This window comes from Medicago sativa, chromosome 3 (genome assembly GCF_051527215.1).
Source record: "Medicago sativa cultivar Bolivia chromosome 3, Bolivia_mono, whole genome shotgun sequence".
NCBI lineage: Eukaryota > Viridiplantae > Streptophyta > Magnoliopsida > Fabales > Fabaceae > Medicago > Medicago sativa.
In genome coordinates this window covers 13,807,757-13,834,566 of record NC_140751.1, presented here as the reverse complement: position 1 = coordinate 13,834,566, position 26,810 = coordinate 13,807,757, and the positions used below count along the sequence as shown (strand labels likewise).

Below are 26,810 nucleotides of genomic sequence, written 5' to 3'. Positions count from 1 at the left end.
AAGTCACCTAACAGGCACCAGGGTAATAAATGATTATTTTGAATTTGAGTTAATGTTTCCCATATCCTTCTTCTTTTAATGTGACAGGTAGAGGCATAAATGGTAGCTATTCAAAAAGTCTTGCTATTAGAAGTGATTTGAAATGAGACATGTTGTTCATCAGTAAGAATGATAACAGGGTTTATGTCTCTAGTGCAGAAATACCAGAGATTAGGAGGAAGATTTCCTCTATTATTGACACTAAAGAGTTTGTAACCTAGTTTGTGTAACCAAAAAAGGGAAAACTTATAAATATCAGTCCAGGGCTCAGATATAAAAAATAGATCAGGTTTGTGGATAACTAAAAGCTATTAAATGGCCAACTTAGTAGGGGAGTTGGATATTCCCCCTTAAGTTCCAAAACATACACTTCATTTCAAGGATTTGGAGGTACCAACCCTTGACCTGATGGGGTAATTGCTTCTAACAACATTTGACTTTTGGTTTTTCTTAGCATTTTTTGACACAACTTTCGGGAATCCATCCTTGTCAATGTTATGAGATGTGCTAGATTCATCATTCACAGCTTCAGGAACAACAATTGGAGTTAAAATTGGTACTTGTGTCATTCTTCTTGATGAATTTACTTGAGCTGCAGGGGTAATGGACTGGTTTCCTTCTTCTTTCTCCAACTCAGCTAAGTTTGCCCAGGATTTTTTAAGGAAATTCATATCTCTCCGCACAACAGGCACAAACTGGTTGTCGTTCCTGTTACTGGTGCTCTCTTCCTCAAAATTTTGATGAGTTGCCTCCACAAATTTTGAGCCATCAGTGCTATTAATATCCTCACCAGAAACTGCAGCGTAAATACCTTCCCTTTCAACATCTTGATCGTCATTTTGAATAACTGGCAAGGTTTCATCTTTAACCGACAATGTTTCCCCTTGTACAAGATCAACATTTATTTCATTTTCTAGCTCCACATCCTTTTTACTTCTTGAATCAGAGTTGTTTACCACAGGCAACACATCCACAGTCTTAGCTTTTAGAACAAACTCTTGTCTAGGTTTAACATTCTGCATCAAAGGTTGCTTACCTTTGTTATCCTTCAACCTTTTGCATATATCAACTGAGTGTCCTGTGCAATTACAATGCGTACAAAAATCGGGAAGATTTTCGTACTCAAAATCCACAAAAAATGCGTACCCATTTCGTTCAACAAGGACCCTATACCTCAACTCTTGGCTCAAGTCCAAATCAACCAAAACGCGCGCTAAATGGCCAAAAGCTCTTTCAATTCTAGGTTTACTGGTAATAGCATCCGTGCATATTGGTGTACCTACACTAGATGCCATTGCAAAGAGGATCTTTTTCCTCAAATACTCCTGTGAAAGGCCGTAGATTCTCAGCCACACCTGGGTTGTTGTTTGTTGCTGCATATTAGAGCTAAAGTCCTTAGACCATGCAAACAACTTTAAAACTCCAGGATCCAAAAACCATGAGCCAACCGTTCTCACCATTTTCATGTCTTCAAGGGATGAAAAAGTGAATTCGTAATAACCCTTTCCAATTGATGTTATTCCCCATCTCCCAATAGATTTCTAGAGCACAGCTAATCTATTGCGCAAACTATCAACTGTAACAGGATTTGACCTTTTTGGCCAAATGATCCTTCCATGCAAATTGAATTTGCATTCATCAAATCCAGCAATATATTCTTCTTCAGGGATCTCTATGGCAAGCCGATCCCCCTTCATGCAAGGTTGAGGAAGTTGGCTGAGCGGTATATCACAAACTTTACTTAGGGCTTGGGCAAATGTTTTCTGTTGGGTGTTTGGCGTGGCGGTAACAGCCTTAGGAGTAGAATTAGGTTTAGGAACATCTTCATTGAGAAGACAAGGCCAGGAAAGGATGAAGGGTGGTGGTGTCTGACCACATATGTTCCTATTTCTATTCGTAAAGGTATACGTCTTATCCTACTCGAAATCCATATGCTTATTACATTGATATTTGCTATCATCGTCTTTCCCTTTTGCATTGTATTTGCTTGTCTTCTTTGTCATTATCCCACCCTGAGTGAAGGCAATTAATGATAGACAAGATATGCACACTCCAAAGCAGTGGCACTTGGTAACCGGTTCCTCTACCTCTTGGAATTTGGAAGTAGGTTGTCATTGGCTTTCTACAGTGAAAGATTTCACTGATGGTAAAATTGATCGATTTAAGGCGCTCTTGGTGGCCAAGGGATACACTCATATTTTTGGGTTAAATTATAGTGATACATTCTCACTTGTCGCCTAAATGGCGTCTGTTAGACTCTTTTTCTCTATTGCAGCTATTTCTCACAGGCCTCTGCATCAACCTGACGTTAAAAATGCTTGTTTGCATGGGGATCTTGAAGAAGAAGTATATATGGAGCAACCACATGAGTTTATTGCTTAGGGGGAGTCATCTACCATGGTTTATCGGCTGCACAAATCCATTTATGGTCTTAAACAATCTTCTCGAGCTTGGTTTGGAAGAATTAGCACAATTGTGAACACATTTTGGTATGCTTCATAGTTAAGGTGTTCATTATGTTTTTTATCGTCACTCGTCCCAAGGGTGCATTTATTTTATTGTTCATGTAGATGATATTGTCATAACTGGTAGTGATCAACATGGAATACTTCAGTTAAAACAACACCTTTCTAATGAGTTTCAGACTAAGGACCTTGGTAAACTCTGTTACTTTTTGGGTATTCAGCTATCCCAATCCAATGATGGTATTGTAATTTAACAAAGGAAATATGCAATGGATATTCTTGAAGAAAAAATTCTACTGAATGCCAAGCCAGTTGATACTCCTATGGATCCAAATATTAAACTTCTATCTAACCAGGGGGAGACTATCAGGTTCATAAAGATATACGAGATTGGTTAGAAAATTTAAATATCTCATAGTCACTCATCTAGACATTTCCTTTGCAATTAGTGTGGTAAGCCAATTCTTAGATTCTCCTTGCCAAGAACACGTGAATGCTTTAATTTAGATTCTTAAATACATTATAGGTGCTCCAGGAAAGGTCTTATTTATGATGATAAAGGACATACAATTATAGACAGAACAAACTCTATGAACTAAGAATTTCTATGATATGAACTTAAGAAAAAATTCTTAAGTGTTCTATGAGCTTTTGAATTTGATAGAGTAAGGACACATGTAAAAATAAGACAGTCTTGTTTTCATTTTTCAAGTCTTCAGCTCCTTATATATGCAAGAATTTGAGAGACGTCGCAGAAATGCTAGCGTATTAAGAGTCGCTGAGAAGTTTCAATTCAAAGATGTTGAATTGTTGCTTGATATGGTTAATGTCTGTGGAAGAGACATTCGAAATCCATTGTTGTAAACAGAATTATCAGCTTCATTCCTTTTGTCCTTGAATTTGACTAAGCACGTGATTCAGAAGAACACAAACTGTACTACTGAAAGTGACCCTTCCACGAAGAGGACAAACCTGACTAGGCTTCTGGGTCCCTTAGAGTCTGATGATCCAGAGTTTGGTCTTTACTAGCTTCTAAGTGCCTTCCTCTCTTCTGATTCAGCGCGTTTACTTCTGGTTGACCTTTCTTCAGATCTTCTACTAAGGGTCTGTTTGGTAAGACAAAAAAAGAGCTTATAGCGAATAACGAATGACGTATAAGCTCGTTTGACCAAAAAAGCTCTGTTTGGTAATGTTTTTTCACCACGAGCTTATAACTTATTTCACGAGCTTATAAGCTATTTTTCAGACGCTATTCCAAGTAAGGTTTGAACTTATAGCTTATAACTTATTATCTTTTGTTCCTTTTTTACCCTTATTATTTTATCTAAAATTCATATTTACCCTTTATAATTTATTATACTTTAAAACTAAAAGAACACTACTGTACGACGTATTTTTTTATATCTCAAGTATGCATGCTTCTCTTTAGCACTCGTTGAATACATTGCAGTGCAACAACGCCATTTCATTTCATGTAATGACACATACAATTTTTTATATTTCTAACTTATGAAAAAAGTTCCATTTTTAGGAGTATATGGCATATACTGCCTACTTATTATTTTATTTTTTTTAACACTTTTTATTTTAATCTTATTGATGATTATTTCTTACATTGTTTATAGAAAAAAATTATACTTTGATCATTCATAAATTATAAAAATTGAATAAAATAAACTTAAAATAATTTTTTAGAGAAAATATATATTGGTTATGTTAATAAATTTAAATGACTAAACATCTTAAATATTAATTGGTCTAGATTGTATTATAAACTCTTAAAAAAATTATTATGAATAAAAAATGTCCTTTTATGTAAATTTATCATTATCAGCTAGTCGAACCACTAATTTCACCAAACATTTTAGTTAGCTTATCAGCTATCAGTCAACAGTTATCAGCTATAAGCTATCAGTCATCAATCATCAGCTATCAGCTATAAGCTATAAGCTATCAGCTATCCGATATTTTTATTAAACAGAGCCTAAGTCTTCTAACTTCTCTTGTGTTTCTTATGCTCGTATATATGTTCAAACCTTATCAAATTTTAATCTATGGTCATGCATTCTTGAACATATATCAGCATATCCAATTGTTCTTTAATACTTTGTTATCATTAAAACTTTAGATGCATTGTACAAAGCCAATTTTGTTCCAACACACCAATTGATAGGTGATCCACTTATGAGTATTGTGTACTTGTTCGAGGAAACCGGGTATCCTGGAAGAGTTAGAAACAAAAATGTAGTTGAAAGATCAAAACCTGAGGCAGAATATAGGGTTGTGACACTAGTAACATGTGAACTCATTTGGTTGAAGCAGTTACTCAAGGAACTTCAATTTGAGTCTTTGAAGAAGCACGACCAATGACGTTTATATGTGATAATCAAGATGCGTAGCATATTGCCTCAAATCCAGTGTTCCATGCGAGGACTAGACATATTGAGATAGACTGTCACTTTGTTAGAGAGAAGATTGAATCATGGGACATCGTCACAAGTTTTTGTCAATTCAAATGATCAGTTGGCAGATGTTTTCACAAAATATATTCGATGTCCAAGAATAAGTTATATATTTGACAAGCTTGGCACATTTGACTTATATGTTCCAGCTTGAGGGGGAGTGTTAATATTTAAATAAATAGTAGATACTTATATTTACGCTGTAAATACATTCTACCTTACTCTCTAAGTTACTTAGCATAGAATATTATTTAGAATATTTTTTCTGTAATTATATTCTAGCTTAGTCTCTAAGCTACTTAACTCCTATATAATAAATCTTCTAACTATAATAAATTATTAAACAATTACAATATAAAATAAAAATCTTGAACAAATTATTATGCCAAAACAAGGCTATTTAATATTCAATTTTATATTCTAAAGTCATGAAACTAATATTAAAATGTTCAAAGTTGACGTCCTCGTGAGCTTAGCTCAGTTGGTTGGACAATGCATACAATATGCAAGGTCCGGGGTTCAAACCTCAACCACTACCAAAAAAAAAAATGTTCAAAGTTGACTATGATTGATTTTTGAAGTTATAAAGAAAGGCTTTAGTGTTGCTCATAGTTAGTGATCATAACTTTGAACCTTAATCATGGTTGATTTTAGTGACTATTTTGCACTGCTTCTTATATTGCTAGCTTCAATTCTCTTACTAAGAGTGATCTTCACCACCAAGTTCCACCAAAAATCACTCCTTCCACCAAGCCCTCGTGCCTTACCCGTTCTAGGACACCTTTACCTTCTAACCAAGCTCCCTCACCAAGCATTTCACAACATCTCATCACATTATGGCCCTTTGGTCTACCTTCTGTTTGGTTCCAAACCTTGTGTTCTTGTTTCTTCCCCTGAGATGGCAAAACAATGCCTCAAAACAAACGAAACTTGTTTCTTAAACCGACCAAAACAAACCAATTTGGAATACATCACATATGGTTCATCAGATTTTGCCATGGCTCCTTATGGAACTTATTGGAAATTCATGAAGAAGCTTTGCATGACCGAACTTCTCGGTGGACGCATACTTCACCAATACCTTCCTATTAGAGCTGAAGAAATATTGTTGTTCTTAAAGGGTATGAAGGAAAAAGCTGACTTGAGAAAAGAGGTTAATGTAGGGGAAGAACTTACTATGCTTTCTAATAACATCATAACAAGGATGGCTTTGAAAAGAAGGTGTAGTGATGTTGAAGGTGAAGGACACCAATTGATTGAGCTTGTGAAAGAAATGGCTGTGTTAGGTGGTAAGTTCAATTTGGGAGATATGTTATGGTTTGTTAGGAAGCTTGATTTGCAAGGGTTTGGTAAAAGGCTAGAGAATCTTAGAAGTAGATATGATGTTATAATGGAAAGGATCATGAAGGAACATGAAGATACAAAGAAGAAAAACAAGAAGGAAATAAATAGTAATGGAATTGAATCAGTGAGTGATTTGCTTGATATTTTACTTGATATCTATGCTGATGAAAACTCAGAGGTTAGATTAACCAGAGAAAATATCAAGGCCTTCATCATGGTAATTAATAATTATTTTATTTGTTCAAATTTTCTATTTATTAATTATTCAAATTTTTTACTCTCTCTATTCCTTTTTATTTATCATTTTTGTATGTAGAAGATTTTTTTTTATTTATTTGTTGTTTTTAAAGATCAGTATAATATGTCCCCTTGAACATAATTCAGTTGACAGGGACAATCCATTGTTAAATACAGGGGTTAGGGTTCGTACCCCAGACACACCACTTATTCACTTTAAAAAAGTGAATTCTAGCCACTAGATTACTTGATAAAAAAAATAGTATATATTAATGTTTTGTCAATAATATCTATAACAAATGTTTATGATATTATAGGAAATAAAGAAATAATTATATAAAACATGCATAACAAATTTATTGATTTCATTGTATTAACAAATGTTTGATACTAATTAGTGATGTAATTTGTAGAACATATTTGGTGCTGGAACTGAGTCATCAGCATCTACAATAGAATGGGCATTGGCTGAACTAATAAACCATAGAGATATGATGGAAAAAGCAAGGCAAGAGATTGATTCAATAGTTGGTAAGAAAAGGTTGGTGGAGGAATCAGATATTCCAAACTTACCATATATTCAATCAATAGTAAAAGAAACATTGAGGCTTCACCCAACTGGGCCTTTAATTGTGAGACAATCAACTGAAGATTGTAATATTGGTGGATATTATATTCCAGCAAAGACAACATTGTTTGTTAATTTATGGGCAATTGGTAGGGACTCAAATTATTGGGAAAATCCACTTGAGTTTCAACCACAAAGGTTTATAAATGAAGTGGGACAAAGTCCTTTGAATCTAAAGGGGCAGAATGTTGAATTGTTATCTTTTGGAGCTGGTAGAAGAAGCTGTCCAGGTTCTTCACTAGCTTTGCATATTGTTCATACAACACTGGCTGCCATGATTCAGTGTTTTGATTGGAAGGTTGGTGAAGATGGTAATGGAATTGTTGATATGGAGGAAGGGCCAGGATTGACCCTTCCTAGGGCACATCCGTTGGTATGTATACCTACGGTTAGGCTCCATCTTTTTAAGACATTTTGATTAATGTCAGACATATTCTCTGCAATGGTCCACCACATCCAATAAAATTTCGATGGTTGTATCATGATTGTATCTCGATTTAACCATTGAGATACGATGGATTAACCCTAGTCTGTATGGGATGTGAGTTTGATTTATGTTTGGTTTGTGTGCATAGGATGTGAGTTTGATTTATGTTTGGTTTATGCATTCAGTTCCTTTAGTCCCTTTACTTATTTAATGAATGTAAAAAGATAAATAAGTATTAATGAATGTAAAAAGATAAATAAGAAAAACATCTCTACTCTCTTGTGTGCAAAATTAGAATGAGATGTTTTTGTGAGGAAGTTCATGTTTGTATAGATTTTAGGGAAAATTGCACTAACCTCCCGAGTTTTCACTAAATAACATAGAGACCCCCGCTAGTTTTAAATAAAGCAATTGCCTCCCTTGGATTAACACCGTTAGTTATCTATCATTAGAAAAGAAATACAAATGACATTTCAGACTTGTTCTTTTATTCTCCTTATATGCTAATTCCAACCATGTCTAGCTTTATGCTTTCTCATGAAATCAACATCGATTCCTTGTTCTTTTGGATGTATACTTTTATGGCTTTTCCACTGTAACCTGCAACTTTCCTTGCTCATTTCCTATTGTGGTTAAATATATTTTTGGTCCTTATACAATTGGGGCTTTTTAAGTTTAGTCCTTACTTAATTTTAATAGTTCTTTTAGTCCCTAATTTTTTTTCTACACTCAGTATTAGTCCCTCCTCAATTCAAATTTGTTTAATTTATGCTTAAACTCTTGATTTTTTGAAGACGTGTTAAAAATATTACTAAAAGCTCCTCTGCAAAAAATTGTCGTAAAATTTTATTTCTATGTCCAGATTTTATTAATTTTATCTTTAACTTTTACTGTTTTAAAAAATTCATTAATTCGTTTCATGTTAAAAAATTCTAAATTTTAGTAAATGAACCTTTCATAGTGTTCTAAACGTGTCTCAAAAAAATTGTTCAAAAATTTAAGAGTTTAAGGATAATTAAACAAACTTTGTTGTAACAAGGACTAAAATCAGAAGTAATTTCTTTTTTTTGTAGGGACTAAAAAACCTATTAAAATTAAATAAGGACTAAACTTAGATGTTCCCAATTTTATAGGGACCAAAAACATATTTAACCCTTACTATTATCGCGGCCTTTATTTTATACATAATAGCTTTACATCATGTTGTTGGCTATAGTTTCGTAAAATGGATTATCACAAGCATGAACACTTCTCGGATTAGGTGTGTCTCGGTGTCGGATACGTGTTGTGGCCGACACCGACACTTGTAATCACACAAAATTATGTAATTTTTTCTGCTTGTCGGTGTCCGTGTCGTGTCCCGTGTCTGTTCCGTATCCGTGCTTCATATCACTGGTAAGTATCTTGAACTTGACTAATTGGCGAGACAAACTACAATGGTCAAATAATTTGTAGTTTTTAGTAGCAATTTACATTAGCGAGACAATGATTTTGGGCATGAATCTCCACTTAAAACAATTTACAAACCATCACTCCAATCTTGTTCCTATGACGTTACTCATTAATTTTTGAGAAAGCCACAATTGAACTTTCACAACAACACGCTCTTCATAAAAACGAAAACACGTCTTCCCAAACACAATATTGACAATGGATTCCCAACTCAATAAGGGAATTGAAATATAATAAAATAGAAGAAAAGGGGACAAATGAAATTATACGCCAGTTATAGACCCAAAAAAAAAGGAGAAATTACTACAAGATTTATAAATGAATATTAGCTTTTTGTCCTTCTTCTTCTATCAAGAACAACCTTTACTGAGTGGTTTATTTTTGAGGAGGTAGTTTTTTTTTTTTTATTGACGAGTAGCCTCTTAACTTAACATGGACAAATAGTGTTAAATAAAAAGGGTGGTTTGTGTCAATTAGAAAGTTAATTAAGGGAGGTGAGCGTTAAATTTAAAACCAGGGGGTGTTTGTTACATTCAATGAAAACTTAAGGGAGGACTTTTCCCTAGTTTTTATTGTCAAACAAAAAATGCGTTGTTTATATTTTTAGATGTACGGATTTATGTATTTTTAGAGGAGATGTACGGAACTTTGTTATGATAATATGTGTCTATTGCAAATAAAAACTACAATAAAGGATTAAAGAATGTGAATGATAACAATCATGCAAACATGTGAGGACAAGGAAGATCAAAAGTTACGTATACCCCATCCATGCATGGACCACCAAGAACGATATTATATCAATACCCCATGGACCACCAAGAACGATATTATCTCAATAATATGGTGGTAACAATAATATAAAGAAAACTTTCTATCAAAAATATAATAATATAAAAAACTAATCCATCATGTTGGCGTGGATTTGGCTTCTCTTGGGGAAAAATGTAAATTAGCCCAATCTATCTATAAAAAATGTTTAAAGAAAATAAATTTAGCGAAAATAATATAGGTTCAACTAAATGGATAACAAACGCTATAAGTTACTCAAAACAACCTTATGATTTCTTCCTTCTTAAGCAATCGTGATAATAGATGAAATTGAGAGGAAGAATGAGAGAATATGGAACGTTAGAGAAATATAAGAGTTTGTTATTCAATGCTTGATGAAAAATAGAACAATACAACTATATACACTTAAATTGTAGTGCAAGTTATTAGGTAACTAACTCAAATTAAAAACAAACTAATGTAACTACAAACTTATGAATAATTCATAATCTTTCCCCTCAAATTAAAAGCATCTAATACACCCCCTTTAATTCATAATCCTACAAACTTATGAGACCTAACTTGTCCCTTAAGTAAACAAATTTGTCTAGCTTAAGGGCTTTTGTAAAACCATTTGCAAGTTGAACTTCAGTGAGACCGTAGATGATTTCAATCTTTCCTTTCATCACTTGCTCTCTGATGAAGTGGAACCTAGTCTCTATAGCTTGCTTTTGCCATTTGCAATAAGGTTCTTTGCAAGAATGCAGGGCCGGCCTTGAGGGGGTGCAAACAGCTCAACCGAGCTGGGCCTCCCCCAAGGATGGGCCTCAAAAAAAAAATTATACCCAGTAGTATACTATCCTGCAATAAAGGGGGTGCAAACAGCGCATGACTTTTGATTGTTTTGTGCAGATTTAATTTTCCTCTTGCTTTTGGTGTTAGGTGGGGATTCCTCATGTATACGGTAGTTATTTTCACCTATGGGTGTACCGCATATATACGGCACGTTGTATTTATCTTTTAAAAAATATAAATAGAGCATTGCTCTTTTAAAAAAAATACGTTTTGATTTTATCACTGGCCTCTTTTCATTCCCAGAGCCGAGCCTCCGAATTCTCAGGGACGGCCCTGCAAGAATGGCCATTGATTTGTTATTAATCTTCAGCTTCAGTGATTTTACTACTTCACATTCAATTATTTTATCAATGAATCAAGCCAAACTGTAAAAGTGCCCGCAATATAATCAACTTCACAAGAAGATAACGTTGTAATTGGTTGCTTTTTGGTGCAGCAGGAAATTGCAGCATTGTTACATTTGAAAACATAACGATAAGTGTTTCTCCTATCACTTCAATCTCCAGACCAATCTGAGTCAAAATAGTCTATGAATTTAACTTTTGTCTCTTTGTTCTCAATAGGAAGTATAAAACCTAGCTTCATAGTTCCTTTTACTCATCTGAGAACCTTCTTGGTTGTAGTGAGGTGAGATTTCTTAGGATCATTCATGTATTTGCTGATGATACTTACTGCAAAGTATATGTCAGGTCCGCTATTGCATAATTATCTCATAGATCCAACTATCCGTTTGAACTTAGTAGCTTCTACTTTCTCCTATTTGCTGCATTCATACAACTAATTTTTTTTTTCTAATGGATATTTGTGACAATGTTGTAATTTGTCATGTCAAATCTCTCAACTCTCTGTTGATGCATAACTATTTTTGTCTTGATAGTTTTGGACTTAATTCATTCCCAGAAAATACGACAGTTTCCCTAGGTCAGTAGTCTCGAATTCAAAATGCATTGTGCATTTGAATTTATCAATCTCATTTTTGTTGCTTTTAGTTATCAGAAGATTATCAACATATAGGCATAGCATTGTGATATCAGTATCACTCAAATTCTGAACATACATACCATATTCAGCTGTGCATCTTTTGAATTCAAGTTGTATAAAAAATTGATCAATTCTATTTCTCTAGGAGCTTGCTTCGAGCCATATAGTGCTTTATGTAATTTGTACACCATATGCTCATTTCCTTTTATAACATAAGATGATAAAATACGTAAGCTTATAAATATGACTATATTCAAGTCTACAAAATACCATGTTTTTGAATCTGCAACATTGACAACAGCAGAGTCATTGATTGGATCTGCACTTGATCGAAAATGATTTGACAATGTAAACTGAACAGACGCCTGAACAAGACGAGAAAGACATATAACGCCACACGAAAACGACAAACCAAACAACTTCACACTAAGACGATGAAATCACTAAAGAAAAAACTAAATAGATGTGAAAATAACTTATTTAAATAAAAGGGAAGGAGAAACACAATTTATAGTGCTTAATTTGGGGTCAAATTTACACTAAATCATCTTTGGTGGATGAATGAGAAGAAACTAGAATTTCAAGTGAGAGATGACAAAAAAATTATGTTGTTTTATTTATGATGAGATGACAAAATACAAGGAACTAGACAAGTTGTATGGCGGCAAACAGTTACAAACCCGTTACATTTTTATTATAATGAAAAGAAAATATGTCAAATACTATTTTGGTCGTTTAAGTTTGACAAAAATATCAGATTAGTTTTTAAAATTTTTAAGTTTCAAATAGATTCTTATTTTAAGGACCTATTTGAATCTTAAAAAAACTTAAATGACCTATTGAAAACTTAAAAAAAACTTAAATAACTTATTTGAAACTTAACAAATTTAAAAAACTACGTTGATATTTTTGTGAAACTTAAAAATATAAAAATGTATTTTGCCAAAGAAAATATTACAAAACTGGATTCAGAAAAGGCACATTCAAGAAGTTCGCGAAATTGGACGCAAAGATTTGGAAAATGTCGAAGTTCGGTGAGCTTGTTGATAATAGCGAAATGTCCCTGGATTTCGGGACATATTGCAACGCTCTATTCAAGCGTTTCTCATAAAACGATAAGACAAGAAAAACTCTACTTTTTGACAACTTGAACAAATGTGATTTTGAGCGATTTGAACCAACTTAATTCAATCTTTATCACTTAATTTGTTTGATTTTGTTTTTGTAATGTATGTTGAATATAGAAAAGGTTCACGTCAAGGAATGATATTAATTTCTCTAGTCACTTAGGGACTGATCAATTCCCTAAGTTAGACTCAATTAGTCTCAATTCCAGATATTAGCATTTTAAACCATTGACGCCTTCCATGGAAGCATTCACCACATGTTTGGCAGCTAATATGGATCTAAAAATTACATAAGAATGGCACAACTTCCCCTTGTGGTTGGTACTTTTGCAAGATCAGAATTGGGCAACAACATTTGGATGATATTTGGGATAGGACTTGAAAAAATTTCAGCATTTATGCTATACTACAATGATTCGTATGCGCTGGAAATGCCATATACCTTAAGAAGTGGAAAGCAGTTTCGTCATGCCTAAAGTCTTCAATTGAAAATAACAACGTCTACATGTAATAGAAGTTAATATCAAAGAGAAAATAGAACTCTTGTTACTTTAATATGCAACTATATTTTTTAATGTGAGAGTAAGAGAAGATAGAGGAGTGTGAGAGTAAAGGTGGGCGTGTGAGAGTGAAAAGGAAGAAAGTTCGATTTGGTTGTGGATTGATGAAGAAGAAAGGGAATTGAGTGGAGTGATTTCCTCTTTCTTTTTTTGAATTTCTTAGAAAAAAAAATGTTGTTTTCCACTTTAGAGAATAGATAGAGGTGCCACATCATAAAAGTTAGTCAAATCAGCGTTTTTAGGTCAAAATTTGTCAAAATATGTATGGGGCTACTAGAGAATGCAAAATGGGGTAAATTTGGAGGGCATTGCTATTTGCAGCGAAAAAAATTCACAAGCCATTCGCGAATGCGTTATAGCCCTTGGATTTTGTATTTGATTGAAAACATGGGTAGGGTATGGTATAAAGAGGGTCCCTTTACAAACAGACTTCAATGTATCGTAATTCTCTTGCGAGATTGGTTGTCGTTAAATCTAGCACTATCCTATAAGGTCATTGCTATTTGCAGTGAAAAAAAAATGAAATACTTGAACAATTTAAAATTAAATAATTATGTTTGTTACTAATTGTTAACCATTTCATAAATTTATAGTAAAGCAAAGCATAATTTTCTTTGAAGGGATAAACTTCATGGTTGGGAGTCTGAAACACCTTTGTATTGGTTCTTCATTGATTTCGTTTGAAAAGATGAGTTATGTCATGTCCTCCTTTGGTCTTTTTTCTTTGAGTAGTGATATTTGAACATCTACTTGAGACAACTCTTGTGACAACTTCTTTTCTCTCTCTTTTCATTGGTCAAAAACAACGGAGACAGAAAAAAGAAGAGAGATAATAAGAGTATCATGTGAGTATGAGAGAGAAGGTTGTCAAAAAATTGTCATAAAGTGGTTGTACAAATATCATTTCTCTTTTTCTTTAGAGTGGGCCACATGGCGAGGCTTTGCTTTCGACTTCTGAACGGACAATGTTGTTGTAACTATTATCTCTACTTTGTCTATGAGGCATACAAGGTCGTTTTTTTTTTTTTTTGCACTTTCCATCTCACTTATTTTCATCTCACACTTTAACATCCCTTAAACTAGACATGGCAACGGGACGGACCCGCGACGAGTTTAAGCATCCCGGTTGCCGTTCCCGCTTCCATGCACCCGCCCCCGTGCCTGTTCCCGAACCTTATTGGGGTTAAAAATTGAACAGCCAACCCCGCCTCCAATGGGGACGGGTCTCCCGGCCCCGCCACCACCCCCTCCTGCGAAAACTCTAATTTTTATAAAATATTTAAAAAATGCATATTTTTTCATTTTTTTCATAGTAACAAAAAACAATAATTATATTAATAATTAAAGATCTAATAAACTTGTTTCAAAAGAGCAAAATAATTATAATAAATATGTTTCTAAAGAGTAATAATATATTAAAATATGTTTATGCTTATGGAAATAACATTATAAAATTTAATAAAATAAATTTCAAAAAGCGGGTGCGGGGCGGGGGTTGGTGCGGGGCGGGTGTAAGCATCCCCGACCTCGCACCCGTACTAAAAATCTAGATTTCCCCACACCCGCATCCAGTTAAATCGGCTTTTTCCCGTTAAATTCGGGGCGGGGCGGCCGGGTCTAGCGAGGACGGGTTCTGTTGCCATGTCTACTTAAACTTGCTCTTGTTCACCGTAAAAGTTATGTTAAGAGAGCATTATTTCCAAATTTTCTCAATTTTCCATCATTAACCACCTTGAGTCTACATTAATTGGCCGTTAGTGTCAACAATGATGGCCGCGCTGAGCCTTTGTTAATTGGCAATTTGGCATTAAACAAGTTAAACACTTAGATCATATTGATAAATGTGAAGTGTGGACACGCAAAAACCTCTGGATATCAAGCACCACGCTTGTCAGTTTAACAATAATAGCCACCCCTGATTATCCTCCTGATGACTAATGAAATCGAGTTATCTACTCCAAATCTTTGTAGCTCTACTTTTATTGGTTCTTCTTTTCACAAACTCTATGGGAGCAAGAACAATCTCTCTTCTATTGATGGCTAGTTCTGCGAAGTAGTCATTATTTCTACTCAACTGGATTATTTAGCTTACTTATATCAAGACCATAACGCTCTCTTCACCTACACTTCAGGTACTTTAGGGCATGTTTGGTTTGAGAACTGTTTCATTTTCAATATTCACATTTTAACTACAACTTTTTTCTCGACATGCTTACTTCTTTTTTATTGTATTTATAAATTTAGTCAAAAATATAATGGCTAGTTCTGCGAAGTAGTCATTATTTCTACTCAACTGGATTATTTAGCTTACTTATATCAAGACCATAACGCTCTCTTCACCTACACTTCAGGTACTTTAGGGCATGTTTGGTTTGAGAACTGTTTCATTTTCAATATTCACATTTTAACTACAACTTTTTTCTCGACATGCTTACTTCTTTTTTATTGTATTTATAAATTTAGTCAAAAATATAACTTGTATTAAACTAATAATAATTCTTGTAACTTATTTGGCAACAAAATAAATAAATAAAGAGATAAGGGTTTAGAGTTTTTCAATTTAATCTGTTTGCAACAGAGCAAAGTGGCGGTTAGGATTCTTTGAATCCCCACTATTCATTTGGTGGAATTGAATAACAGTCAAGTCAAGTTAAATTATTCTAATTACACTATCTAAGTGATGTATTTGTTGGGACGTGATAACATAAGCAGCTGTCAAGATGTTAATGGTTCCCTCATCTATGAATCTTAGAAGTACATAGCACACTCTCCCTCTTGGTAGTTCTACAAACGGACAGCCCTATCAGCTTCTACCTTACCAAGGTGCAAGTAGAATGGAGGAGTTACTGGGTTTATTTAAGTCGTGAAGTCACTTGTTTCCTTAATTACGAACTCGTTACTACCTGATTTCAGCAGATGTTAATCAATATTAGGTATGTCAACTCCCTAAATACTTACTATCAGAGTACGTTCACTTTCAGTTTGTTTCGCTACTTACTAATTAATTACTTCCTAGTTAGACATATATAAATATCATTTATGAATATCAATATTAGGTCATGTCACTACCTAAGTGCCTAAATAAGGGTTATGCTTCAGAGTAGACAAATCTTACGCATTACAGTAAAAGTAAATAGCGAACATAAAATAACTGAATAAAAGACTTTAAATTAAATAAAATTCCACCAAATAAAATAGAGGTTCATCTTAGAAGTCTGGCCTAAAAATATTTAGTTATCCATGGTAACTAAAAACAAATTACAAAAGAAATAAAACATACTATAGAAAAACCTTGAGTACGGAGAGAGACTCCTCCCTTGAAGCTCCTAGTGCTTGCCTTCCTCTTGAACCACTTCATTATAAATGAGATTTTATGAATGAGGAATGTGATATTTATAGGGAGAGTTTCAACCTAAACTTCGGCTAAAATCACGAGCTTTTTGCACCAAAAAGTTACAAAACAGCGCCTTAGGCCGCAAGGAACAGGAAAAAGGCGCCTAGAACCATACGCCGGGCGCATATGAGTAGAGGTTCAGTCCCCAAGCACCTACTTTTATACCCCAGGAGCCCCAGTGCAAATTCCTGGGATCCTGGCGCCCCACTATGTGCGCCTAGGTGCATGTGAGTGCGCGAGGTGCTGTGAATGCATGTTTCTTCTCCTACTTTGGTGTTTGCTTCTATGTAATATGTCCTGGAACATGGAAACATAATTCCTTACTCTGTAACATCTTCTAAGGCCTCTTGAATCTTTATTCTTTCATCTTTCCATGGATTTCACAAATCTTCAGCTGTCTTCCTTTGCTGATATGCATGATTTCTTCATGAATTTACAACAAAACATCCTAAAATTTCTATGTTTTGGGAAGAATATAATTATTGTTTTAAATATAGAAAACATTACAAATGTCCCGAAATCATAAGAAATTGATCTAATACTCCTCTATTGTGCTTGTAAAACCAATTGAAAATGACTAAAAAACATGCTAAGAATTACATAAGATGACCTATCATCAGTCGATATCATATATTAATGGGAATGTTTATTTATTTTGAACACACTAGATCAAATTTAGCATATGCAATGAGTGTAGTTAGCCAATTCACGCATGATCCGAGGGTGAGAGACATCCAAGTGGTAAACCGTGTTCTACAACATCTCAAAAGTAGTCTAGGGAGACGAATCTTGTTCTACTCATTCATGATCATAGTAGATAAGAGATTAAATTATAAAGGAATGTAAGTAAAACACTTAAAAGTAAATGACGAGAAATGTAAATAACAGAAAATAAAAGACAAGAATGTAAAGTGCAGAAAAATAAAGAACAAAATATAAACAACAAGAACTATATATGATTTCCGCTTTGTCGCAAGATTACAAGTGTAAAATATGATGTTGTTCCTCAGAAATGTGGTCTATTTATAGCCTAAAGCCTCAGACAATGCATTGAAAATGAGTTACAAGTCAATAACTAAAGAATTCTAAGAGTTTGTAACAACTATTTCTGACTACAGAAGGCTCACAATCGTGCTTGGAAGTGATGAGTCTTAGATAGTATTAATTATTGCCTTATTTAGTTTAGTTTTATTTTAGATTTGATTTAGTTTTATTGCATTTTATTTTATATTAGAATATTTTACTTCAAATTATGTTTTATTTTATTTTAGGAATAAATATATGGTGGAAGGTGTCTTGGAGCAAAAGAAAGAGGACTAGAGCAAATACAGCACAAGAATACGAAGATACGGGACAAAAATATGTTCCCACCAAGTCAGAAGCTTGGCACGGCCAGTGCCAACATGTGGCACGGCCGTGCCACCCTCCAGAGCCACTTTTGCTGCTTTTTCTTCAAGGCCAAGTTACCCTGTTGCAGCTTTACTGTTTTACCCTTTTAGTTGCTTAGTTTCTAAGTCGATTGTAAAGCTATAAATAGAGTAGCTCTCCACCATGAACAATGATGCTTTACTTTGTTTATTTCAATTGCAATTTTAATAAAAGTCTTTATTTTCCCTTTTACTTTCTTTGCAATTTATTTTACCGTATTTCTCTCTTCTTCCTCCATGTCTACAATGAACATGAGTGAGTAGACTTCTTAGTCTTAGGATTATTGGGGAGTCTAATGACTCAATCCTAAACAAAACATGTCTAAACCCTAATTTCTATGTAACCCTAATTTCTAATCTAGATTCACCGTCTTAACGTGGATTAACAATTATCAAACTGTGGAAGCGAAAGCGGAGGGTTTGATAATCGTTAATCCATCATCCCAAACATCAATTCATAAAGCGAGAGCGGAGCTTTGATGTTGGAACAAGTGAATCTAGACAATAGTTGCAAAATAGTGAAATAGTCTTTGCAACTATTGAGACAAAGAGTAGTTTCAATCCTCTATGCATCTTCTAGTAATCATGTCAGTGAAATAGGCTTGGTTGCTAGAAGTAAACTCTCACCGGACTTTCATCGGAAAGGTGAGGGGCTAAGGGAAACCGGTCTTTAGAAATTAGTGTGTAAACCATGAAATTAGAAGTTTAGGTTTTGTCAAGTGAAGGATTAGTTATTAAGATGAACCAATGATCCTAAGACCCTTTTATTATTATTGTTTTTACCTTCAGCAATCAAACCCTTTCTAACCAACTTTCTCTCCTCTAATCATTCATTGAAAGTTAATTAAATTGACCAACTCCCTAGCGGAACGATACTCTACTTACTACTATTACTTCGATAGGCCGTGCGCTTGCGGTTTGGCTCTATCAAGTTTTTGGCGCCGCTGCCGGGGAGTTAACTAATTTAATTAGCTTTTTCTTAGTGATTAGAATTCTCTCTTCTTCTTTCTCTTTTCTTTTTATTTTTAACTTTTTATTCTTTTCCTTCATCATTAACTTCTTGGAAAGCATAAAAATAATACCAAACATGGCTGAAAGACGTGCTCTTAAAGAATACGTGACTCCTTCAATGGAAGAGCCATATGCTATTATTGTGTATCCAACGGTTGAAGATGAAGATTTTGAAATTAAGCCTGCCCAACTTAAAATGGTGCAGCAAAATTATTTTTCGGGATCCCCCGATGAGGATCCCAATCTCCATATCTCAACTTTTTGGCGGCTCACCGTAACATATAAGAAAAACCAAGAAACCTTGAGACTACATCTCTTCCCTTTTTCTCTAAAAGATAAAGCTCTCAATTGGTTCCATTCCCTAAGAGTTGGTTCCATCACCTCATGGGACCAATTGAAGCGAGAATTTCTCATCCGTTTCCTTCCCCCATCAAGAATTGGCCAATTAAGGACAAAGCTTTTTCAATTTACTCAAAAAGAGGGGGAATCTCTTCACGATTCATGGGGACGTTTTAAGGATATGCTTAAACTTTGCCCCCTCCATGGACTAGAGGAATGGTTAATCATTCACACTTTTTACAATGGTTTATCCCATGCTACTAAAATCTTTGTTGATACAGCTGCAGGTGGTGCTCTAATGAACAAAGACTTCGAAACAGCCTATGCATTGATTGAAGACATGGCTCGAAATCTCTTTCTATGGACTGATGAAGAACTCGCTACAAAGTCTTCACCCTCCAAAAAGAGGGCAGGTATGTACGAAGTCTCTAATTATGACCACCTTGCTTCTAGGATTGATGCACTAACCCACAAATTTGAAAAACTTAATGTTAGTGATACTACTCCTACATCCCCTTGTAAAACATGTAGTGAATGCAAACTAGGTAGTGTTGAACAAATAAACTTTATTCAAAACAACCAAGGGGTAAGTTTTGACCAAAGCCCTAATGAAAATCCCTTGGTTCAAAGAACAACACCACCAAGTTATGCTAATGACCAAAAGGTTATTCAAAAGTCTAATCTTGAACTTTTAATGGAAAATTATCTTCTTAACCAATCCGAGCAGCTCAAAGAGCTTGCAAATCAAACTAGACTTTTGAATGACTCTTTGGTTTCACTTACATCAAAAGTTGACTCTATCTCCTCTCACAATAAGGTCTTAGAGGCTCAGCTCTCTCTAGTTGTTCAATTTTGCCAACCTAGAATGAACGCCGTTACACTTAGGAGTGGTAAGCAATTAGAAGACCCCTTAAGAGTCAAGCCTAGTGAGGAAGAGACTAGTGAACCGCAAGGCGAGATGGCTAAAGAAGAGAGTGAGAAACCACAAAGTGAGGAAGTTACACCACCTCCCTTCAAACCAAAGATTCCTTTCCCTCAAAGATTTGCCAAGTCTAAGCTTGATGAGCAATTTAAAAAGTTCATTGAAATGATGAATAAAATCTACATTGACGTTCCCTTCACCGATGTCCTAACTCAAATGCCCACCTATGCTAAATTTTTAAAAGAAATTCTTTCAAAAAAAAGAAAAATTGAGGAAAGTGAAACGGTGAACCTTACGGAGGAATGTAGTGCCATTATCCAAAATAAGTTGCCACCCAAGCTTAAGGATCCAGGAAGTTTCTCAATACCTTGTGTCATAGGGTCTGAAATAGTAAAGAGGGCAATGTGTGACTTAGGAGCTAGTGTCAGTTTAATGCCTTTATCTCTTTACGAGAGATTGGGATTGGGGGAGCTTAAGTCAACTAGGATGACCCTACAATTAGCAGACCGTTCCCTTAAGTATCCAGCTGGAATCATAGAGGATGTCCCTGTCAAGGTAGGAGAGATCTATGTCCCTACGGACTTTGTTGTGATGGAAATAGAGGAGGATAACCAAGTACCCATACTTTTGGGAAGGCCCTTCCTTGCTACCGCTGGGGCTATAATTGATGTTAAACATGGGAAATTGGAATTTAATGTTGGTGAAAATACTGTTGAATTTGAACTTGCTAAACTTATGAAAAATCGCTCCATTAAAGACTCTTGTTGCATGTTAGATATAATTGACCGTTGTGTGAAAGAATGCTCCTTAGCATCAACTACACATGATGGTTTGGAGGTATGCTTGGTTAGTGATGCAGGTACAAAGTTAGAGGGAGATGCCAAAGCCTACGAGGAGTTATTGAATGAAAACCCTCCCATGGAAGGTTTGGGCATGGAAGAATTAATGAAAGAAGAAGCAGCCCCTCTACCAAAAGAGGCACCGAAGGTGGAACTCAAACCACTCCCACCAAGCTTAAGGTATGAATTCTTGGGCCCTAACTCAACCTACCCTGTTATTGTGAATGCAAACTTGAATGAGGTAGAAACTGAAAAATTACTCTATGTCCTCAAGAAATACCCTAAGGCTATAAGTTATACCATTGATGACATCAAGGGAATAAACCCCTCATTGTGTACACATAGGATACTACTTGAAGAGGACTATAAGCCCTCCGTTGAGCACCAAAGAAGGATAAATCCTAACATGAAAGAAGTTGTGAAAAAGGAAGTCTTAAAACTCCTAGATGCAGGTGTTATTTATCCAATTTCTGATTCTAAATGGGTTAGTCCAGTTCAAGTTGTACCTAAAAAGGGTGGTCTCACTGTTATTAAAAATGATAAAAATGAATCCATTGCAACTAGAACCGTCACCGGTTGGAGGATGTGTATTGACTATAGGAAGCTTAACAAAGCAACCCGTAAAGATCACTTCCCACTCCCTTTTATAGACCAAATGTTAGAAAGGTTAGCGAAGCATTCACACTTTTGTTACTTAGATGGCTATTCCGGATTTTTCCAAATACCCATCCACCCTAATGACCAAGAGAAAACCACCTTCACTTGCCCTTTTGGTACTTTTGCCTATAGGAGAATGCCCTTTGGTCTTTGCAATGCTCCCGCTACTTTTCAAAGATGCATGATGTCTATCTTTTCTGATTTTATTGAAGATATAATGGAAGTTTTTATGGATGATTTTTCTGTGCATGGATCCAGTTTTGATAATTGCTTAACTAACCTGGAAAAAGTTTTAGAAAGATGTGAACAGGTAAACTTAGTGCTGAATTGGGAGAAATGCCACTTCATGGTAAGAGAAGGAATTGTCCTAGGACACTTAGTTTCTGAACGAGGTATAGAGGTAGACAAAGCAAAAATCGAAATTATTGAAAAAATGTCTCCTCCCACCTCAGTAAGGGAAGTAAGAAGTTTCCTAGGACATGCCGGATTTTACCGCCGCTTCATCAAAGACTTTTCTTTAATCACTAAGCCACTAACCAGTTTGCTCCTTAAAGATGCAGATTTTGAGTTTGATGATGCATGCCTAAAAGCATTTTGCAGGTTAAAAGAAGCTTTGGTCACTGCCCCAATCATACAACCGCCAGATTGGAACTTACCCTTTGAAATAATGTGTGATGCAAGTGACTATGCAGTTGGGGCCGTGTTGGGACAAAGAAAAGATAAGAAGATGCATGCCATTTATTATGCAAGTAAGACCCTTGATGAGGCACAGGTAAATTATGCTACAACTGAGAAGGAACTATTAGCAGTTGTCTATGCTATTGACAAATTCAGGCCATACTTGGTAGGATCAAAAATCATTATTTACACAGATCACTCGGCAATAAAATATTTGCTAAACAAGAAAGATGCCAAACCTAGATTGATCCGATGGATTTTGCTCCTCCAAGAATTTGACATTGAAATAAGGGATAAAAAGGGTACTGAAAATGTTGTAGCTGATCATCTGTCCCGCCTTAGGGAACCCAATGAGGATGAGTTGCCTTTGGATGATTCCTTCCCGGATGACCAACTCTTCTTATTGGCACAAACTAACACACCGTGGTATGCAGATTTTGTTAATTTTCTTGCAGCAGGAGTACTACCACCTAACTTGAACTACCAGCAAAAGAAAAAATTCTTCCATGATCTCAAGCACTACTATTGGGATGAGCCTTACCTCTTCAAAAGAGGCTCGGATGGAGTTTTTAGAAGATGCATCCCTGAAAGCGAGGTAAGTAATATTCTTCACCATTGTCATTCCTCCTCCTATGGTGGCCACGCCAGTAGTCAAAAAACTTCCTTTAAAATACTTCAATCTGGTTTCTGGTGGCCATCACTTTTTAAGGATGTGCATCTCTTTGTTTCTAAATGTGACAATTGTCAACGCACCGGTAATATTACTAAAAGGAATGAAATGCCCTTAAACAACATCCTTGAAGTTGAAATTTTCGATGTATGGGGTATTGATTTCATGGGGCCATTTCCTTCTTCTTTTGGTAATCAATACATATTGGTGGCTGTTGACTATGTGTCCAAATGGGTTGAGGCCATTGCTTCCCCCACCAACGATGCACATGTAGTTATGAAATTGTTCAAAAAGGTCATCTTTCCAAGGTTTGGGGTGCCAAGGGTTGTCATAAGCGATGGAGGGTCTCACTTCATTTCTAAACACTTTGAAAAACTTTTACAAAAATATGGAGTGAAACATAAAGTCGCAACACCCTATCACCCGCAAACTAGTGGACAAGTTGAGGTCTCCAATAGACAAATAAAGGCCATTCTTGAAAAGACAGTCTCTATCTCTAGGAAAGATTGGTCAAGTAAGCTTGATGATGCTCTTTGGGCCTATAGAACAGCTTACAAAACTCCCATTGGAATGACTCCTTTTAAGCTAATTTATGGGAAATCTTGTCACCTCCCGGTTGAACTTGAGCACAAAGCTTATTGGGCAATTAGGAACCTTAACTTGGACCCAAAACTAGCCGGTCAAAAAAGGAAACTTCAACTGAGTGAGTTAGAGGAACTTAGGTTAGATGCCTATGAGAATGCTCGCATTTACAAAGAAAGAACAAAAAAATGGCATGATAAACATATCCTTAAAAAGGACTTCAAAATTGGTGACCTTGTACTACTCTTTAATTCTAGGATGAAGCTCTTTCCAGGAAAACTAAGGTCTAGGTGGTCTGGTCCGTTTCAAGTCCGTAAGGTCTATCCCTATGGGGCTATTGAAATCTTTTCTGAAAAAACCGGACCATTCAAAGTTAACGGACATAGGCTAAAGGTTTATAATGTAGGGGAAGGGACTGAAGTAGTGGCTGCTTGGAGACTTATTGACCCGCCTTAAAGTTGTTTTTCTTTTTGTCAAGCTAATGACGGTAAAAGAGCGCTTCGTGGGAGGCAACCCACGCTTTTAACTGCTTTTGTTTTGTTTTTCTTTGTCCTAAGTTGTTTTGTAGGTAATTGTCCAAGTATGATTCGACAAGAATTCAAGAAATTGAAAATTTTTGAAGCCTCCTTATCAGAAGGTTGGCACGGCCCGTGCTACGATTGGCACGGCCGTGCCATGTTTTTCACACAAAATGGGGGCAAGGAAACAGAATGTTGGCACGGCCCGTGCTGAGGTTGGCACGGCCGTGCCAGCTTACAGATCCCAAAATTCATCAATTTTTGCTATTTACAGCACACTGTGAGCTTTCTGCACCCCTTTCATCTTCTTCTACTCCTTCTTCTTCTTCTTCTTTTAATTTCTTTTTCTTTTGAATCATTGAGGACAATGCTTCCCCTAAGTATGGGGGGGGGCCTAATAAAGTGTCTAGAGTCGTAGTGTCCAAACTCCCTTGAACTTTATTCTTTCGTTTTGTTTTTATAGCAAGAGGCATGACTAAGTAGCTTGTTTTTTTAATGTAAAAATGGCATGAAAATTTTTGTTTTATCTCTTCTTTAGGTCGCCTCTTGTACATGAAAATAGTTTCTTGTGTTTCTTGTGTTCTTGCTATACCCATATCATGTTTTATTGTGAAATTCTCCAATGAGAAAAGCACCCGGTTGCAATCCTTGAGTAAATGTATGAATAGGTATTTTAAGGAACACGTTCTATCTTTAGTGTTAACTTAGACCCTTTAAAGTCTTAAGAGTAAAAGTAGTATAAGTTTGTGTGGGAAATTAATTGTGCCTTATTGTTATATTCTAAATCGTTAAAGTTATAATGGGGCGGGAGAATGGCACCAACATGTGGGGGAAAGGACAATCCCTAACTTCCTAATTGTGGTGGTGACTCCCTAGTTTGAACCTAAAGTGAAACAAATTCATCAATGCTAGGGGGAAAGGACAATTACATCCAAAAAGACTTCCTACGCGGAGATGAAACAAACAATAATTTTGCAGCACTACTTAGGGTGATTTTGAATCTAGGGGGAAAGGACAATTACATCCGAGAAGACTCCCTACGAGGATAGATAGCCCCTAAGCATCTGCAGCCCCTTGTGCTTAATTGTTATATCTAATTTAATGTTTAACTCAAATTCCCATCACTCTTATATGAAATGAAGAAAGGACTTTTCTCGGTTACTTTAGCACTAAGGATAGAACCTATTCCTCATAATATCTGTCTTATACAGGAGCAAGAAAAGGGTTGGACTGCACACACACACTCACTTGAGACTTGATGTTGGGTAGAATAGGTTCATGAGAAGTATTTGAAATTGTAATTAGTGTACTTGAGGCAAGGCCCTTCTCTAGAGACATTTGTTCTTAATATTGCCATAATCAAATCTTTTGTTGCTACTATGTTTGCTGCCTTTTGCTTGAGGACAAGCAAAGATTCAAGTGTGGGGGAGTTTGATGAGTCTTAGATAGTATTAATTATTGCCTTATTTAGTTTAGTTTTATTTTAGATTTGATTTAGTTTTATTGCATTTTATTTTATATTAGAATATTTTACTTCAAATTATGTTTTATTTTATTTTAGGAATAAATATATGGTGGAAGGTGTCTTGGAGCAAAAGAAAGAGGACTAGAGCAAATACAGCACAAGAATACGAAGATACGGGACAAAAATATGTTCCCACCAAGTCAGAAGCTTGGCACGGCCAGTGCCAACATGTGGCACGGCCGTGCCACCCTCCAGAGCCACTTTTGCTGCTTTTTCTTCAAGGCCAAGTTACCCTGTTGCAGCTTTACTGTTTTACCCTTTTAGTTGCTTAGTTTCTAAGTCGATTGTAAAGCTATAAATAGAGTAGCTCTCCACCATGAACAATGATGCTTTACTTTGTTTATTTCAATTGCAATTTTAATAAAAGTCTTTATTTTCCCTTTTACTTTCTTTGCAATTTATTTTACCGTATTTCTCTCTTCTTCCTCCATGTCTATAATGAACATGAGTGAGTAGACTTCTTAGTCTTAGGATTATTGGGGAGTCTAATGACTCAATCCTAAACAAAACATGTCTAAACCCTAATTTCTATGTAACCCTAATTTCTAATCTAGATTCACCGTCTTAACGTGGATTAACAATTATCAAACTGTGGAAGCGAAAGCGGAGGGTTTGATAATCGTTAATCCATCATCCCAAACATCAATTCATAAAGCGAGAGCGGAGCTTTGATGTTGGAACAAGTGAATCTAGACAATAGTTGCAAAACAGTGAAATAGTCTTTGCAACTATTGAGACAAAGAGTAGTTTCAATCCTCTATGCATCTTCTAGTAATCATGTCAGTGAAATAGGCTTGGTTGCTAGAAGTAAACTCTCACCGGACTTTCATCGGAAAGGTGAGGGGCTAAGGGAAACCGGTCTTTAGAAATTAGTGTGTAAACCATGAAATTAGAAGTTTA

At 35.5% G+C, this 26,810-nt stretch overlaps 1 protein-coding gene and 1 non-coding gene across 2 annotated transcripts; one reads left to right on the top strand and one right to left on the bottom strand.

Moving 5' to 3' along the window:
• Window positions 1–5,580: 5,580 nt before the first annotated feature.
• On the top strand, window positions 5,581–7,868 carry LOC146935932 (cytochrome P450 93A3-like). The gene is made up of 2 exons (XM_085750955.1): window positions 5,581–6,527; window positions 6,961–7,868. Exons 1-2 carry the CDS (start codon window positions 5,607–5,609, stop codon window positions 7,591–7,593), a joined length of 1,554 nt encoding a protein of 517 aa, XP_085607081.1. The 5' UTR covers window positions 5,581–5,606; the 3' UTR covers window positions 7,594–7,868.
• Window positions 7,869–19,623: 11,755 nt separating this feature from the next.
• On the bottom strand, window positions 19,624–19,729 carry LOC146935931 (small nucleolar RNA R71). The gene has a single exon (XR_015033806.1). It is a non-coding gene; the product is annotated as a small nucleolar RNA R71 (small nucleolar RNA).
• Between the last annotated feature and the right edge of the window lie 7,081 nt (window positions 19,730–26,810).

Coding starts and splice junctions, on each gene's coding strand:
- LOC146935932 (XM_085750955.1), top strand. CDS start 5,607: ATGGTTGATTTTAGTGACTATTTTGCACTGCTTCTTATATTGCTAGCT. Junction 6,528..6,960: donor ATATCAAGGCCTTCATCATG/GTAATTAATAAT, acceptor TGTAATTTGTAG/AACATATTTGGTGCTGGAAC.